The 19153-nt window shown below is 37.2% G+C and overlaps 1 protein-coding gene across 2 annotated transcripts in view; it reads left to right on the forward strand.

The window, feature by feature from the left end:
• Nucleotides 1-63: 63 nt before the first annotated feature.
• LOC113108787 (exportin-4-like) overlaps nucleotides 64-19153 on the forward strand; it is a 30440-nt gene continuing 11350 nt past the window's right edge. Inside the window, exons 1-8 of one of the 2 annotated variants that reach the window (XM_026272105.1) lie at nucleotides 64-201; nucleotides 4842-4947; nucleotides 5439-5580; nucleotides 5701-5839; nucleotides 6403-6519; nucleotides 7141-7294; nucleotides 11819-11931; nucleotides 18022-18179. In XM_026272105.1, coding sequence (XP_026127890.1) covers nucleotides 136-201; nucleotides 4842-4947; nucleotides 5439-5580; nucleotides 5701-5839; nucleotides 6403-6519; nucleotides 7141-7294; nucleotides 11819-11931; nucleotides 18022-18179 — 995 coding nt within the window. In that variant the 5' untranslated portion in view covers nucleotides 64-135. Of the gene's footprint in view, nucleotides 202-4841; nucleotides 4948-5438; nucleotides 5581-5700; nucleotides 5840-6402; nucleotides 6520-7140; nucleotides 7319-11818; nucleotides 11932-18021; nucleotides 18180-19153 lie in introns of those variants that run through there. The other variant, XM_026272106.1, reaches the window with a different exon arrangement.

Consider the following 19153-nt stretch of genomic DNA (forward strand, 5'->3'; position numbering starts at 1 on the left):
AAGGTATAGCACATTGCCATGTAGGCTGTTACATAACCTTTACTAGTGGCACAATGTGCCCGCCTGTGAACTCCCAGGACCGAAGTGCTGCTTAATCCCACAATGCAGTGCATGGCGCGTCATTGAAGAACGACCATGATGGCGGCGGTCGGTGCACCAGAAGTGATTTCACAGCTGGAAAGCGCTGCCAAAGTTTTAATGGTGAGCATATCGCCGCCGTTTTCACATCTCTGTCAGTGTGCTGTTAGCTCTGTGTGGGGGGTTCACTCTGAGGGAGTCTCGCGGCTCGTCGGTTAGCGGGGAAAGACTCGATAAACGCGGAGCGGTGCGTGGCGCAGTGCTCGACTCTCTCCATCCCGCTAAACTCAGCGCAGCCACCATCACCTTCATCAGCCTCTTCATCAGCTCCGCCGAACAGCACCGCTCCGGTGACACAGTCAGTGTTTGTAATGGTCGCTGTGAGCTCAGGTGTTGTGTCTCAGAGGCCTAGTTTGATCCTCCAGCCTCGTGAAAGCGCGCAGGATGAGTTGAAGTTTGTCTGCTGGAGTTTCTCCATCAGCTGCTGGAGTTACACACGCTGTTGATTCAGCCGCATGTTTGCTCAAGCACATGTTTAGTAAGACTTAAGCAGACCAGAGACAAAAGAGAAACTCTTAGCTTCTTGTTTATCTCATAATAACACACAGTCCTTGCATTTATCTCGTTATAAGAGTTGACTAGCTACATAGTGGGCTCGTTTAAAGTTGAGAGCAGGACATGTGTAGTTAGATGATGGCCTGTGCCGTTTGCTAGTATTGTCTCGGAACCTGTCTAGACAGCATTTCTGAGCCTCAAATGGACAGAATGACATGAATTGAATGGTGTGTGTGCTTGTGTAAAGTTACTGCAATGGTAAAATCTCCTGGCACTATTCATAAGTTTTTCCGCTTAAAGAGTGAATATTAATATTTTTTTTTTTACTCTTTAAGCTTTTAGTCCAGTGTTGTAATTTTAATTTCACAAATAAAAACATTTAGTGGTATTGCAACTGGATTTAGCTGATTTTAGCTGTATTTTAATTGGAGATATTGATATTTATGGAGAAGGTTGGCCAATTTCATTTAAGCGTATGGCATAAATTGTTGATTTTAAATAGGAAGTACATTATGTCTCAACAAGGCTGTGGTTGGATTCTGAAAATGTATCAAAAGTAGTGAAAGTATCACTACCGTCGTTTATCAAGATATAGAATCAAAAGATGGATGAATTGATTTTAGTGTGCTAATAAGTGAAGATTTATTATCAAGATGTTCAATAGACCAGATTCAGTATTGCTAGAATGCATTTTTAGTCATTTATGGGAAAATTGACATTCATATAAACGGATACTTTTGCTTCATGTTTTCTTTAAGGGTTCCATAGCTCTTCATGACCATATTGAACATCATAACGTAACTAACTCACCTTGTGCTGATATCACTGGGAGATGTTAAATAATAAAAAGCACACATGTGCATGTCAGCACCTTTAGGGATGGCTGTGCTGTTGTCTTTTTTCTACCAGGGGTCAAACCACCTTTATAAAAAAAAAAAGTACCTTCAGTATCTGTGTATAGCTGAATGTGTTATAACCCTAAATTAAATGCAGAAGAGAATGTTATCTGAACATCTGAACAAACATACCCATTGTGTTTGTACCAGTTGGTCACAATATCACCACAGGCATAATCTGACCGTGACTTTTGCGTCATCGTGGTTTAAAGTGAATGTCATACTGATAAACGAAATTATATTGAGGCTGTAACAAGCTAATCTACTAATGTTTTGTACAATTGGTAATATTTCATATCAATAAAGATCTCTACACTGCTCTTTGTGAAGCTTGGGCATGCATTGATTGAGCCTGATCTTGATTCTGCTGAATCTATGATCAAGAGCTAAGCAAACAATATCCACATGAGACATAGTCTTTGAGTTAACCGAAGCATTAACTGGAGCTTAGAATACAAGGAGAGGTACAGGAGCTGCTGTATCTGCCATGTTGAACAGCTTTAAAAGAACAGTTTAACAGGCTTCCATTATTTAAGATTAAGACATGACCAAGTTATCTACACCAGGTGCCGAATGGGTCACTTACACATGGGTTTCTACAGAAGCTACTTCTTTATGAAGGCTATCTCATGCCGAATTAATGTGACTGTTAAGCGTATCCTGTTGGGCTGTAATTATAATACTGCTAGAAAACACTTATTCAGAAACATGTTTAAGTGGAATATTTTGTAGCGCTAACATGTTGTTAAAAAATCCAGAAACAAAACATTGAAAAGTAACTAGAATATTTATAGGTGATGTACAGAGTGATACTTAATATTTTAACATGGGAGGGACGATGTTGAAACATTTAGCAACTTTTGGTTCTTACCTTTAGCTTAGTAGATTGTTTGTTTTAGTTGTCTTTTTTCTGTTTAATACGGATTAGTTTTTTTTCTCAAACATTTATGATCAAATAGTAGTTGGCGGTCCCTGCATTACATTTGTAGACCACTGCACAATATTCTTGTTCACTCTTAAAAATAAAGGCTCCAAAAGTGTGTTTTCACAGCAGTGCCATAGAAGAATCATTTTGAATCTAAGAAGCTTTCACGGAACAGTTTCATGAAGCAGGAACCTCTTTTTAGTGTGAAGAATGTTTAAAAAAATCTTAAGAACTGTTTTTCGCTATAAAGAACCTTTTGTGGAATGGAAATGTTAAACATTCTTCATGGATCTATTGATGCCAGCAAAGAAGCTTTATTTGTAAGAATGGTCATGTTGAGATTTCCATGGCATCAGACAGGATTGAGACTGTTGAGCAAATGAAGCAGAAGTCTGCAGGATTCAGAAAAGTTAACCGTGTGTAATTTAGTTTAGCTAATATTCTTCAACCAGCAGGTGGCATTTGATATTTGTGTGTACATAGTAGCACATTTGTCCAGTATCTTCCTATTGGTTTTATATGCCTAGTTTAACATGTCAGGTCATGTGTGTACAGTGTTGGGGTAGTTACTCAAAAAATTGTATTAGTTTAATGAGATTACTTTACTAGTTACTGCATTTGAAAAGTAACTTCACTGCTTATTACTACTTTTTTTTTTTTAATTGTTCCAAATTCCGTTTAAATTTTTCTGGATTCCATTTTTTTCTGTTTTATTTTTAATGGTTAAAGTTAATTGTATTAATCAAAAAGCATGTCTAATTAATTTAAATCATAACACATTTTCACAGCAATTTATTAAAAGTAAAAAAAAAAATTACATGTTTAGGGCCCTATGAAATGTTTTATTTTTTCTTCACCACATTTTTTTTTATTTTTTTTGCTGTAATTATTCAAATGCATAAAAACAACTTAATTTATTAAATTTTTCTTAAAATAGCCTTATGACATTTTTTTTCTCCTCAGAAATTGTTGTGTATTTACATTTTTCTGGTTATCAAATGAAGGCATAAAACTATAATTATAATCCCATATAAAATATTCATTTAGATTTTCTTTTAAATATTGAAAATTAAACAAACTTTATTTTTAGGTAAACAAATGAGATTTACTATTAAAAATAAAACATGGAATAAATGTTAAGGCAGATATGCTTTAAAGCGCGAGAAATAGAGGTTTCCCCAGTAACAGCTGTAAACGAAGCAGAGCTACACTAACAAATGCTGCTTTATCAGGCATATAACATGCAAGTCTTCCTTCAGAAATACAGTGGTATTAAAACACCTGTGCCTCGTTTTGATATTTAAACACATAAATGTAAGGAATTATTATAAATTATTAAACGTGCAGTACGTACTCATGTTTATTCAACAAAGCCTTTTGGAAAATCATTAAAGTTTTAAAATCGTGGCGAGTCTCCAAAAATAAATAAATGTATGGGAAACACATCCCACATCACAACCACCTGAGCCCAACTTCAGTTTACTCATCACCTTAACTTTAACTGCATTTGTAGACGGCATCGCTAGCCAGTACAGACCGGAAGTTAACTTGGGGCCAGGCGCGTGCGCCCGATGAAACCGTCTATAAGATGACATTTCAGCACTTGACAAACTGAGACCGACTCCTACGTAGCACTTGAAGCACAGCTGTGCGATTGCTTTACGTGCAATGTTGGGAAACGCACGTCAAACAATAATGAACGATCGTAAAATGACTCATAGAAAACAAGCGCTAAGATTGTCATTATCGGGAAACCCGGCCCAAAAAAGTAATATAGTTACTGTAATCCGTTACTTTGTAACTCGTTACCCCCAACACTGTGTGTATGAAATGATACCATCTCTCTAGTCTGGTTCCTGTGAGTTGGATGACTGCTGTGCTGTAATTAAGAATGGAATGTGATGTTGAATGTTATGACTCAAGTGTGTGACGTGTTCAGTGGGCACAGGCTTGGGTGTGTTCATGTGTTCACCTGTGGGTCATGACACATTAGAAACCGCTTTATTGGTCATAACTTTTGAAAGCTCTTTTGCAGTTTTAGACATGTTCTTGAACACCAGATCAGCTTATTAAAATATTAGAAGGATGCCTGAAGACTGGACATGAATTATTTTAAACTAATATTATTTCACAATATTGCGGTTTTTGATTAAATTGTTTTTAATCAAATAAATGCAGCCTTGATGAACATAAGAGACTTCTTGCAAAAATCCTACTGATGTTTTTAAACTGTAGTGTGTGTAATAATTGAATAAAGATTGGTTTAAATGAATACAAACTCATGTTTGGTTTGATTGTTTTGGTCTGCATATAGGATATTTAATGTTGACCAGTGCAGCGTGTTCAAAAACCCAAACGTTTAACCCCTCTTATGAATGTGTTGACAGGCACCGCCGTCCATGGTGAGCACAGAACAGAGGCAGCATGCAGAGCACATATTCCTCTCCTTCAGGAAGTCAAAATCCCCCTTTGCCATCTGCAAACACATCCTCGGTGAGTCTCAGCGCTCGGTTCTCACAGACACTTGAACAAGTACTGATTTTACTGTGCTGAGTGAGTCTTGGTTCTTCCCATAACTTCTTCCTCTCCATGTTTAAACCTCTTACAGGTCACCAGTGACTTGCTAGTCTTTCTCAAAAAGCACACACTGTACATTTCAAATTTGTAGGTCTGCCAAAGGTTAATTGATCAACTATAATGAAATAATTTATCAATTGTCAGAAAACCACAGTTAGGAAAGTATCTGATCACATGGTAATGATTTACAGCATTAAACATGAAAAACATGTCAGTGTTTCCAACAGTGTTAACTCTTTCGGAAAATGAATTTTGCTAAAGCCTGATTTTGTTTAAAAAAAAAAAAAAAAAAAACAGGTTCACACCATTTCTTTTTTTCGATTTTGTTTGATTTTTTAAAAATATTTTAAGATCAACATTAAGTGAATAAAGAATAATAAATCAATGTTGTCTTTCTCTTTCCACAGAGACTAGTAAAGTGGACTATGTGTTGTTCCAGGCCGCCACAGCCATCATGGAGGCCGTGGTTCGAGAATGGATCCTTCTGGAAAAGAACAGCATCGAGTCCCTCAGAACATTCCTCCTCACCTACGTCTTACAGAGACCCAAGTAAGTGTGTGAATGAACATCTAAAACATGTGACAACATGTGCTTGTACCTTTGAATAACTTCTGAAGCCATTTCCATCTCTTACCTGACCTTGTGTAAATTTCTCTCTGTTCCCTGCAGTCTGCAAAAGTATGTTCGAGAGCAGATCCTGTTAGCGGTAGCAGTAATAGTGAAGAGAGGCTCTCTTGACAAATCTATCAACTGTAAGAGCATCTTCCATGAGGTCAGCCAGCTCATCAGCAGCGGCAATCCCACAGTGGTAAGACTTCTGGATCACATGAAAAAAAAAATCACTAAATAACAAATTTAAACCTTATCAGTAATCTTAAAGAAATTTAAAAAAAATTTTTTTTAATGTGAAAACATGAAAATCTATTTGTCAGAATATGTGGGGACGCTCTTATGTGTTGTACTGTGACATATGTGATTTTCTTATATGTTTAAGTGCCAATGTGTCCCTGAATTTCGACCATTTTCCTAAAAATTATTTATGGCCACTAGTATTCCTGAACAAAAGTGTAAAAAGTGCTCTGGAAAAAAATATTGTGTCCTGCAGAGGGCGCTCAGGTTTTATGTTTTGAATTTGTTCAATGTAAAGTTAAAGATTTAATCTGTGGTCAAATTTAAAAGTCTTTTTGTGATAATACTTTATACAGCAAAAATGAAGCCTTTGGAAAACTACTGTCCTTATTTCATATTTAGTACCAGTATTGAATTAAAATAGCTGAATCAGTGTCTTAGACATATTTCTTGAGATGTTAAACAATTTGTCTTGTGCCTTGATGGAAAGTAATGTTTATCACTGTGTGTCTGTCCTGCTAGCAAACACTGGCCTGCTCCATCCTAACAGCTCTGTTGAGTGAGTTCTCCAGCTCCAATAAGACCAGTAACATTGGCCTCAGTATGGAGTTTCACGGAAGCTGCAAACGCATCTTTCAGGTCTGTCCTTCTGTCCCAATCATTCGGAGTGTATCCTTTGTTAGGTGTATGGTCCCTGTGCTGGGTGTTTTTATTTGTATGTTAACCTGCTATAGCCAAAAACATTTAGAAATCTTCATGTTATAAGAATGTTTCATTGATATTAAATCACTGACAATGTTTTATTTTTTGTTAATATTTAAAAATAGATTATATATTCTGTTTTAATTTTATACTTTTAAACCTTTTTTTATAATTTTTAATTTTATTTTTATGTAAACTTTATATTTTGTGTTGATATAATTTTTGCATTTTTATTTTTTTTAGTTTTTTTTTTTAAATGTATTTTAGTACTAAACAATAAATGAAAATGACAAATGTTGCAACTATCAGAAAAAAAAAAAATTCTACTTTTATATTATGGCTTAGTTTTAGGTAAAAAACAACCAAAATCTGAAATGTTGTACTCATACCATATGCAGAATTATGTTTACGTTACATTATAACCGAAGTATTCTCTAATGTAATCTGAATTTATTTGAATTTTATCTTGTGGAATTGATTCTTGAAATTAGTACCAGTACCCTGTGTTAACTTAACTGCTTGTGCCTTTTATGATGAGTGTGTGTGTGTGTGTTGGAGGAGGATGATCTCAGGCAGATCTTCATGCTCACTATGGAGGTCCTGCAGGAGTTCAGTCGGAGGGAGAACCTCAACGCTCAGATGTCCTGTGTTTTCCAGCGCTACCTTGCGCTGGCCAATCAAGTGCTCAGCTGGAACTTCCTTCCACCCAATCATATCCTTTCATGAAAACATTTTGGTGATTTTTTTTTTTTTTTTATATATATATATTTGTGTGTATGTTTGTATCCTTGTCTTTTTTACTTGTAAATTTTGAGGAAGTTGAGGGAGGTGATGCAGGCTGGACTTCCTGTGAGCACTAGGAAACACTAGACCTGGACTGCAGCCAGGAATGTTTTAGAGGCACAAGGGTTAGGAAAGACAATTAACTGTGACTTATTTTTGGATTAATAATAGACAAGCTATAATGTGATAATCATTCTTAACCTTCTTAACATTTCTTTGCAAAACAACCGTGAACACAGAACCAGATCCAGGCACATTTCTTGTTGCTCGTAAAAAAAAAAAAAAATCCTGCACGTAAATTTTCAGAGCATTTTTTTTTTTTTTAACCTGCTTGAAGCCTCAAAATTTGAAGCTCTTCAGCAGTTTTGTGCTCACGTGTGCTAGTGTTAGTACTAAATCATGAGCTGTGATTGATGGTGCGTGTGCTTCTGTGTGTGTTTTAGCTCTATAAGGCGTTAATCCCACTCAGGCTGACTTTGAGTCTCTGTGTCTCTTTAAAGAGATCTGAGCTGGCGTCTGTGCCAACCAGGGTCACATATCACTTACAAAGGAGGCCTGTGCCAAGCCCTTATCGTGCTCAATCAGTGTGCCTTAAAACACACAGCTCATTGAGTGCTGGGCTGGAATGTCGGCCGGCCATTTGTGCATTGATGTGTTTGCATAGTTTCAAGTCATATTAATTACCCTCTGGGTGCTGGAGGAAGATAGTTCTTTGATACCAAGAACACATTTGTTAAGGACAGAGAAAGGACAGAGTGTGTTAGTGTTCAATTTTAAAATTGACTGTTTAATAAGTTGCATGAATGAGTAGTCAATTAATCTGTTCTTTAATGTGTTAGTCAATACAAGACTTGCATTCACAGCACTCTAATCAAAGCACACTTTAAATGCAATAGAATAAATAATTATATATATACACTCACACGATAAATGTGTAGATGAACTGGTCAATCTTGTTAAACTTATGTATTATTAAAATTGTTTATTTAATGTTATAAATATAGACACGCACATAACCGGTCACCAAAATGTGATTATTTTAACTAAGATTAGATATTAGATTATACTAAGATTATATATAATTACAATTATATTGGCTCACCATGACTGTATTTATACATTTATTTGATCAATACATTAAGCATAAATAATAAATTACGTATTATAAAAATAAAATAATATTCTTATTTTAATAAATATTATTACATTTTATAATATAAAGTTTTCTATTTTAATTAGTTATACAATGTAATTTATTATTTTTATGGCCAAGCTGAATTGGTGCAAAGGAAAAAATTACATTTATGATATTATTATTATTATTATTATTATTGCTCCCCAGGCGCCGCAGCATAAATGGCTGCCCACTGCTCCGGATGTGTGTTCACAGTGTGTGTGTTGACCTGTGTATGTGCACTTTGGATGGGTTAAATGCAGAGCACAAATTCTGAGTATAGGTAACCATACTAGGCTGTATGTCACTTCACTTCACTTATTATTATGTTAATCATATTATGTTGAAAACAGTTAATTTAAGATTTGTGTAAAATTATCACATTTTAGCGCGTTGTGACGCATTTTTTTTTAGAACTTTTCATAAAAGGTTAAAAAGGAACAGCATTTATTTAAAATATAAATCTTTCGTAATATATTAACTGTCACCTTTTTGATTAATTTAATACGTCCTTGCAGATTAAAATTATGAATTTCTTAAAAAAAAAAAAATCTCATTGACTGCAAACTTTTGCAAGGTTGTGTACCGGTATATAAAATAGTTTTACATTTTAATATATTTTAAATAATTATGTATTTGATACATCGTAACTGCAGTCATGACCCATCTCTAGTGTGTGTGTGTGTGTTTTAGTTTCCATTCCTGACAGCCGCTTAGACTCTTTCTTCAAAGTGCCGCCATCTCTCAGTAGCCAAGGCCATGGCATGCGTGTCATTTGTCCATGACACACTCCCACTTGACGCATTTACATGTCATTTGTGTGAATCCTAAACATGTGATTCCCTTAATGTCTGCTGGACTGCATGTCCATGGCCCTAGTGACCCCGTGGGGGGGGGTTTGGCCGGGCTTTGAGCCGGTCAGGTGCTCTGAATGGTAGAGCGAGATGACAGACGGCTGTGTGCCACTGCTTATTTCTAACCCACATGCAGAAGTGGAGCAGAGCTTTGTAAGACCACTGTCCCGGGCCTGACAACGGAGAGGAGGGCATTCCTGGGGTGTGAGGGGAATCTTAAGAGGGAGGATGTGACACTCAGACTTCCTAATAGACTTGGATCTCTTCTCTGTTCTTTGGCTCCAGGCAGCTCTCAGCACTCTCATAATCATTATGTTCACTGAATGCCTCCTGATTGATTCAGTCTGCAGTCTTGAGCTCAACACACACTATATCTTTTGCTCACATTCAGCTACTACTTACAACACTCCATTCACTTCTTTCACTTCAGTGTCCACTTTTGATTTATCTGCCCTGCCAATATATCAACCATTAATTTCTACAGAGCTGCAAATATACATGTATTCAGTGATTTTCGGTTAAGGAAAGCGTATTTTGCAGATTGCAGTTCCATCTGAATTATGGTTCTGAATTCTGCAGTTGCCAGCTTGTTGCAGTGGCTATCACTGAAATTTTTTCTTTGTGTTGAAACTGGAAACTTTTTGTTGTGGTACACACTCAAATTATTTCATTGATATTGCTTTTTGTTGTCTTTATTTGCATACGTGGTCTTGAGGGTCCCCAAAAACGTCTAGTAGTTAGATTATATAACTTTCTAGTGACAGTGTTACCAATTCTGTGAGACTTCACACTGGTGTTTTAGGAAGCCAAACATTTTGAGTAAAATAATACTATTATTATTATTATCAGTAGTGAAATATATTGTAATTGTAATACAAATGCAGTGTAAAAATATATATATTTTATATTATAAGGTCTTAATTTCACTGGCAAGTGTTAAACCCTAGATTTTGTCAGAAAATGTCAAGATCTTTAAGTTTCTGTAACAATAGTGTTTTTTTGTTTTTTTTAAAAAAGCTTCTCATTACAAATTAATAGAAATACTGTAATCAGTTCAAATTGCAACATTTACTGTGAACCGAGACTCTGTGAAAACCAGACCATGTATAATGTATGCATGTTAATGTATACAGTGCAGCGATTTCATTCTGTTTTATTAAATTGCAGCCTTTTTGTGATTTGATAATTATAATATCAATTGAAAGATGCTTTGCCAAAGTAAAATTTAAAAAATATTTTCTGGACCGATTAGACTGGAGGGCCATCACAGTTCTAGGTAATTAATGGGAAACACTGATGATGCTGGCGCAACATCGTGATGTCTATTGTACGATGACATCGTCTATCGACCCGACCCTAGTTGTGAACACATCAGGTGAACGTAACCCTACGTCAGCCCTAGTCGATTTCTGAGTTGGTCATGTGTTTGGTGTCTTCAGCAGCTGGGGCGAGGGCTGGTGGAAATGAGACATGTGCGTTTGTGACTGTGAGTAAGCCCGGGTTGGGTTTCAGTAGCTCATATCTTTAGTCACCCTCCCAGTTTTTCATACACTCGCACACTTTTCCAGCAATGGCTCCAAGTGACATTAAGTGACCGGCTAGTTTATCCCCTGCGCCCCGTCCATCCGTCAGTCAGTCTCTCCCTGCTGCGCTCATGTGGCAGGCTGCTATCAGCCCACACAAGCTCCGGCGACTCTCCCTCAAGGCCCATTTTCTCCTCAACACGGGTCACTCAGAGTTCTGCCGGCCCCTTGCTATTTTTAAGAGGCCGTAAAGTCAGGTCTGCTCAGGACGGACACAGGCAGAGGTGTGTAACACTCCAGCGCACTCATTCCAGTTTGGCATCTGGCTCTCTCTGGTGTCTGCTTAGTGAATGCGTAGGTGAGTCGCCACATGATTTTCTTTGACATATGCGGCTGTATATGGTAGACGTGAGCAGATACTGTAATGGAGTGTGTGTGTGTGTGTGTGAATGAGAGAGCGCTTGCATTTGTCTGCTGGGAGTGACTGTGGGTCCGGCCCAGAGGAATGCGTGGCCTTTGCCGGTAACTGGCTTTGATCAAACATTCCTGTGGGAGGCTTTTCTCTCGCTCTCTGCCTCTCCTCCTTTTTGTCGTTCCTTTTTTTTTTTTTTTTTTACCTCCATCTCTTTTCCCAGTTTGCTACATATGGAAAGGAGGAGATTTTGAGGTAAACATTTAGTGGGAGGAGACAGTGCGATTGTATAGTAGTAACGGTGCCTTTGAAGAAGAGTGATCGAGAAGGAGCTGCAGAAAACAGACGCTGGGAATTCACTGCAGCATTTTCCGCACTCTTTTTAGTCCAGGACTGCACGGCCAGAGAGAAGTGACAGAAAGAAAAGGGGGTTAGAAAAATCTTACCTCATCCTTTCTGCTTTTGCTATTGCCCTTAACTGAGGTGTCACTGGGGAGGCACTACATTGCCATGTTTGAAGCGACTCAGAATGTCATGCTTAAGCCAACTGAGTCCTGGAGGGAATCTCTTCTAGACCACAGAGTCATGGACCTTTTCTTCACTGTGAGTACCAACTTATACATTTGTTCTATCAACCTCCTGCTTGGAAATGGCTCTTTTCTGCTTTTTACCTCATTTCTTAAGACATTGTTTTTTTGATACTTGCGTCCCCTAGTCCTCTGTTTATTCCTCTCATGTTATTTCTTCCTGCTTTTATTCTTCTAAAAAAAAAAAAAAAAGGTCGATAACACTGCATCAAACTATAAGTTATGAATAAATATTTAGCAGTTCGAAATAAAAGGCATGTTTAGAAGAAGTGAGCTACAGCAGATTATTATATGTTGCCTTCGAAGCAGTGGTCAAAGATGGAGGACTCTGGCCTATGTGATGATTTAAGAAAAAAACATATTAAAATGTTGTATATAGGTGTGATATAAAAAATATTTGGGGTCAAGTAAGAATTTTTTTTTGTTTTTACTTTTTGAAAATTCTCTTGTGCTCGCCAGAAAAACAGTAAGTATTATGACACATTGTTTTTCTTACATTATTACATAAAGTGGTTTTCACAAAGAGTTATTTTTTTTTTTCAAGAATTTGAATAGAAATTTACTAGAACAGTATTTGAAAAATAAACCTTCTGTAACATTTTAAATGCCTTTTACGGTCACTTTTAATCATCTTAAAGCATTAACGATTAAAATTCTGGTGTGTGTATTTATGTGTATATATATATAATTTTTTTTATTTTTTATTATAACTTTTGACCCAAAACTTTTGAACTGCAGTGAAGGGGGGTAGTATATGTAATAGTATATCATGCTTTCAGCACTCATGTATACAGTTGTACTTTTCATCTGAAAGCAGATCTGTGGGTGACAACTGTCCCAGAGCAAACCATTTTCCAACTGTGAAGTTGGTCTGTGTTGCTCACGGCAATAATAACATCATTACAAGGGAAAATATTAGGTAATAAGGTAATAAATAATTGTATTTCGTCCCTGAATGATAATTAGTGCTGTCTGAATTGTACAAAGAAGTAATGAGAATTATATTACATTAATTATGCAAAGTTTTTCTGATGTTAAGTTTTAGATGGATAAAGCGTAAGATTCAAGAGTAGTGAATAATTTACTTTTCAGTATTGTTTGATTAGTATTCACTAATGCAGTTCCCAGTTTGATCTAGTAAGGGCCAGGCTGAACAAAATCATTTCGTTTCATGTGCTTTATATTAAAGCAGTATAAATTTTTTATTCAGTTTTCCCCTGAAAATCATGCATTGTGCCTGCATTCTGCATAGTACACCTTCCAATCATTAGAAATTCAGTCTAATGGCTCGTTATGTCTCACAGAACTAATGTCTGTGAGCCTTCGGTTGCGATGTGTGGAACATTTCTGTCAGGTTACCCTCGGCATCAGTGATGGACATGCCAAATCGCTCTTTCTCCATTACCATTACACGATCTCCCTGAGGCGTCTGCTGCCAAATAATGCTCTACTTTCCACCATCAGTCTTGGGTGGTTTCTACGGCCAGATTAGACGTTAATTTCCTTCACTTCTGTTGCTCAGGAATGACCCCACAAGGTGCCAATATGCTGCTTCATTGTTCATTCGCTCTTCTGAGAGGAGGCTGTGATCTCTAAACTGGCGACAAACTGCACAGCCCTCTTAACAAGGGTCAGTCTGCTGACCTGGAGGTCAAGGGCTGTTCAAACATAAGTGTCTAATTTGTCTTTTCTGGGACTTGCTGTTAGGGGTTTTTAAGCAGACAGGAATGGCAGATAGATATGTTGTCTATGGCCTAAAATCTCAGTCGATGTCAATAATTTATCATGATTAATTTCAAATTTCAAGTTTAAAAGCGGATTTGTGCTCCCAAGTGAATGTTTTTTTAAACCAGACTGTTAATTGTGATCGTAAACTCCTCTCTATGGTCAAACATGACAAACACCTCACTTTTTTTAATTCTTTACACTTTTCCAGTGATATTTCCTTAACAAAAGAAATAACTTAATGGAAAAAAAATATTTTCTTAGTTTCTGCATCTTTTAAATAGTGATATTGTTTCAAATCATAAAACAGGTTGGTGTTGCCTGACTTTGATGAATATCTTCAGTACAGTTTGCAGTTTAGGCTGCAATATTAATATTATTACATATTTTTGTCTCTTAGAAATGGACATTTGACAGTAGTTTGAGTTAACAGTAGTAGATTTAGTTAGGATGCTGACAAGATGCACATTAATCATATTATATATTTAATCAAGGACTGTGTGTGGGAACTAATTTTCCCATTGTTTAAAAGCCAAATTAAATCATCTGTGGTACAATGATGTGAAACATGAAAGCATCCATGATGGTACATTTATATGTAGTCTTAAAAAGTTCAGGTTCAGTAGAAAAATAAAAGAAAATTCATTAAGGGCATATTAAATTAATCAAAACTAACATAAAAGACATTTGTAATGCTACAAAAAATTCCTATTTCACATAAACGGTGTTCATTTGAACTTTACATTTATGAAAGAATCCTATAAAAAAACATGGTTTCCGTAAAAAAGTTAAGCACACATTATTGCATTTAAAAAAAATGAGAATGCAAACAGTTATTATTATTATCATTGCCATTAATATTTTACACCATTTTATTTTACAATACTACTGTTGGTAACAAATTAATAAAAAAACTTCTTTCAGAAATATTTGTGACCCTGGACCACAAAACCAGTCTTATTTAGCAATAACCAAAAAAAAAAAAAAACATTCAATAGGCAAAAATTATAGATTTTTCTTTTGTTAAAAATCATTAGGATATTCGGTACAGATTGTTCCATGAAGATATTTTGTAAATTTCCTACCGTAAATATATATACTTAATTTTTGATTAATAATATGCAATGCTAAGAATGTCATTTGGAAAACTTTAACGACAATTTTCTCAATATTAAGATTTCTTACATCCTTAGATTCCAGATTTTCAAACAGTTGTATCTCGGCCAAATATTGTCCAATGCTAACAAACCATACATCAATGGGAAAGTTTATTTATTTCATATGATGTATAAATCCCAATTTCAAAATGTAAAAATTAATTTAGGATAGTTTGAAAGTACGGTTAAGTCTCTTTGATGCTGAGCACGATGTTCAGCGGTTTTGTACCAGTCTCTCGGGGAGTTGTTTGGGCCATGTGATGTTTAGTGGTATTTCCAGTGTTTTTGTTAAGGGGTGAGGAGTGGTCAGCTGTTACACCCTCTGTGTCTTTACGAGTCTCCTTGTAGCTGTGTGTGGTGCACTCGTTGTTTTTCTACGCCCATGCCAGGGGGATCTGTGTGTGTAGGGGTGAGTTATTGAGTGAGGGTGAGTGTGCGTGTGTCGGCCTGTCAGCGGTGTCTGTGTGTGTATGTTGGCTCGTCAGCTGTTAGTCCTCACTTCTCAGCTGTGCCCTGAACAGATGAGGGGGCGTCCAGACACGCGCTGCCGGGGTCAGAGGTGACTAGAGATGAGCTGCAGGATTAGACTCTGAACCCTGGATTCGAAGCCCCTGTTAACAACCTCCAGTCCACCCTCAGGTGGTCTGAGGAGGGGTCAAGCCATCCATCTAAAGAGCAGCAGTCTCTTGGCCTCTCTTGGCCTTGATTGCTTTTCAGAGGTTTGGAAACATGAAGAAAATGAAGCATGGCTTAAAATAAATCCCATATTCTCTTCGCACCTAATAAAGCCATGGCTGCGCTAACATTTTCCTACAAACCAAACTGACTAAAGGGTGTTTTTGTTTGTGGTTTTAGTTTAGGTTGGTTCTTACACCCTCCGTCTTCACATACTCACCCATTTAGTAACAAACAGTCACATTTTTATGCATCCATAAAATGGTGAAAATCTGAAAAACACCTCTGGGTTACAATTCAATATAAAACACATAAAAAAGCTAGAGAAAAAAAATATCTATTTTGCTTAACCGAAAATAGATTCTAATTTAGGACCCTTAAGATTTGGATTGTGACATTTATTTTCACGACACTCAAGCACATTTCCCTTCAAATTCGTATTACAGTGTGTCTAGACATTTCACTTCTTTCCTTTTTTTCATTCTAATTTAGTAGTGATTCTTTTTGATATTTTTATTTTATTTTATTGTAACTTAATATTTATATTTCTGCTTTGCATCAATGAGAGTGATATAATCAATTCAGAACATCTATTTATTTGTGTATTCATTACTTTTTTATTTTATATTCTGTTGTTTTATAATTTTGTATTTCGGGGTGCAGTATGATAGTGATTCTAATTGTCATTACTGTTATGTTATTATAAAAAAATACTTTAAACAGACTTTTTTTTTCAGTTTCAGTATTTTGTGCATTGCAGTGATAATATGATTTGTATTTATCTATTTGTTTATTTTAAAATGAGTTGTCAATTAAATATTTTTTTCTTTAAATTTCTTTTTTTAGTCTGTACTCCTTCTTTTATAATTTCGTATTTTGTGTCTACACGTGTGTAGCGCTAAGTAAAGTTTTAGAAGCTGAGATCAGATTCGGACTCGGAGCATGTGCATGGTTTGTTTATGGTATAAACACAATCAGGGATTGTTATGGCACTTTGAGAATAACGCTGTCGTGAGGTGATTGATTGTGGCCTCTGATTTTGTAACAGGAGCTGAACATACTGAATGTGACTTAAAACAGGAGAGGATCAAATCCTCCCCGTGGACAGACACAAGCCTTTGTCTTTTCTCTATTAATAGGTCTCCCTGTCGCTTCTCTCTCTAGCATTCAATTTGAAGAGCTACCTTGTCTTGTTTTGATTTAGATGCCCCCCTTCGCCCCCTGCCAGACTCTAACTATAGTCGGACTCAAGGGGATTGGCATAGTTTGCATGGCGTGGATGTTCTTTAGCGCAGCTGTTTGTATAGAGCATGCTGCTCACAGAGCGTTGGCCTTGTACTCTTTCTTTCTTCTCTTTCCCTATCCAGTTCTCTCTCTCATCTGCCCCTCTCACCCCTCCTCTCTCTTTCCCCTTCTCTTTCTCCCTCCCGTTCTTCTTCAGCTCAGAAGATGATTTCACACCGCTCTTGCAGACAGGGCTGTGCTATAGTGTGTTAGCGTTAGCACTTTGCCCAGTGGCTGATGTTCCTCCGTGTATGTGTTAGGGAAATGCCGCTTTAGGTTCGTCCACATTCTCCCAGATCGTTCAGAGGGCTCCGTGCAACTCTGTGCACCCCTTCGCACAGCATCTGCACCAGAACGTCTGGCAAACAGACGAGCAAGAGTAAGATTCCAAGGATTAGGAAAGAAAAAGAGCAAAGGAGTGTGCCAAACAGCCACATGTGCTGGAGACTCGAGTCGGTCCGCTCAGAAACGTTTAGCCGTCTCTTCAGCTATGTAGCTCTCTTTTAGCTGCTGAACGCCTCGGACTGGATTGGTAATTGAGAAGCCGATCTGATTGATTGGCTTGGGTTGTGGCGGCCAGGTGGCGAGACTCTGTAGTTTTGCCATTGGCAAAGGTGAGGGGTATTCCACAATTTTCCTCCGTTGGTTATTCCACTGAGCAGAAGGTTTCAGAGACTTGCGTGAGATGAGAAATCGAAGACAGACCTGTGTATCTGTGCATAAGAGAGAGCAGAAGAAAGAGAGGAGGCGGAGAGGGAAAGTATGTTTTTGTATGTCAATGAGAGAGGCTTTTCTCTGTGATTCAGGGAGACTGTGTGTGAGCTCCCCAGCCTGTGTGTTTTGTCAGCTGCCCATGGGCCGGTCTGCAGTTCCTCCTGGACTCTTTGAGGGAGCCTGTCTGGTATTAACACTGTAGAGTAAACCTACGGTCACATTTACAGTCTCTAGAACCTCTGCTGCTTGTTTTCTCTCATGCGCTCATATGATATCATGTCTCCTGAGAAGAAGGATTTCAGTCTGTTGGTGAGCTGCGATGATGTCGGTTTTGATTGTTGATCATTAGGTCCATTTTAGGATATCTTGATCTTTGTGTGGTTAATGTTGATGGCGGTTAGTCATTAAAGGTATACGTTTTGGCATTAAAATCTAGTCTGAGTTCAGAAAGTCAATGATCTGGTATCAGGCTTGCGTCTTTTATTATGCTTTTAGAAATGGGATCTGTTTACACCAATGTAATGAGTTGAGTTTTTGTCTCTGTCTTGTAGGTGCACAGGAAGATCAGAGAGGACTCAGACATGGCGCAGGATTCGCTTCAGTGCCTGGCCCAGTTGGCCTCCATGCATGGCCCCATCTTCCCCGATGAGAGCGCTCAGGTGACCTACCTAGCCCACCTGGTGGAGGGATTGCTCAACATGATCAATGGGTGCGTTTCTCTGAAACACTCCATCACGTACTGCACTCATAAACCTGTCATTCACAAATGTGTTATTTCGTGTTTAGATAACAGAATAGTAGTTGTCTAACAAAGGTGGAACTTATGACAACATATCTAGGTCACATTTCACCCCAAAATCATTGCAGTTAATAAAATGATTTACATTTTGCATTATTATTTTAGGACCAGTAATGAAATTTTACAGCTGTGTAAACATTTTTATGATCTTAAACACAGGATTAATTCTCTTGAAGTCAAATTTTATTAATTTAATTATATTTATGGGGTTATTTTTTAGTTAAATATGGCTCAGACGTGTTCTTGACGGTGAGATTTTGACATAATCTCAAACCACAAAACTACTGCTTCATTTACTTTTAAAATAAGGGGACAAAAATGCAGATTGGGGACACTAAATAAAAACTACTACTAATATTTGTAGTGGTATTTCTTTATTTTCTCCATGTTTTTTATAGAATCAATTAATTAAATGAAAATTAAGAAATACTGTTTTTATTAAAAATAAACAACCTTTTATTTTACTGCATGTATTGGCGGAGTTGTGTGTTAGGACTTGCATTGTAAATGCTCTGTAATGTCTATAAAGATGGAATGATGTCTCTGCAGCTTTAAATAACACACACATTCTCTCATACACTGCTGTTTGGAATTTGAGAACAAGTAGGCGTAGTGAGTCGGGGTCTCTCTCCCCACTCCTCCCTCTCTCGGTCTCTGCCATTCTGTAATCACCTATTCCTGGAGCATTTTTCCAGTTGCATCATCGGAAAACCATGTGGCAGGTCCGCCAATCTGCCGTGATTGAACTCTTCTGCTTACAATTTAAGTCCATCTGATATGGGTTAGAGACGCAGTTGGGAGCATTAAGAAAGGCAGACCTCGAGTGCTCTTCTAAAACTAAAGAAGGAAAAAAAACCTGTGTTCCCAGAAACCAGGTAGAGTGC

Source organism: Carassius auratus, chromosome 9 (genome assembly GCF_003368295.1).
Source record: "Carassius auratus strain Wakin chromosome 9, ASM336829v1, whole genome shotgun sequence".
NCBI classification, from domain to species: domain Eukaryota; kingdom Metazoa; phylum Chordata; class Actinopteri; order Cypriniformes; family Cyprinidae; genus Carassius; species Carassius auratus.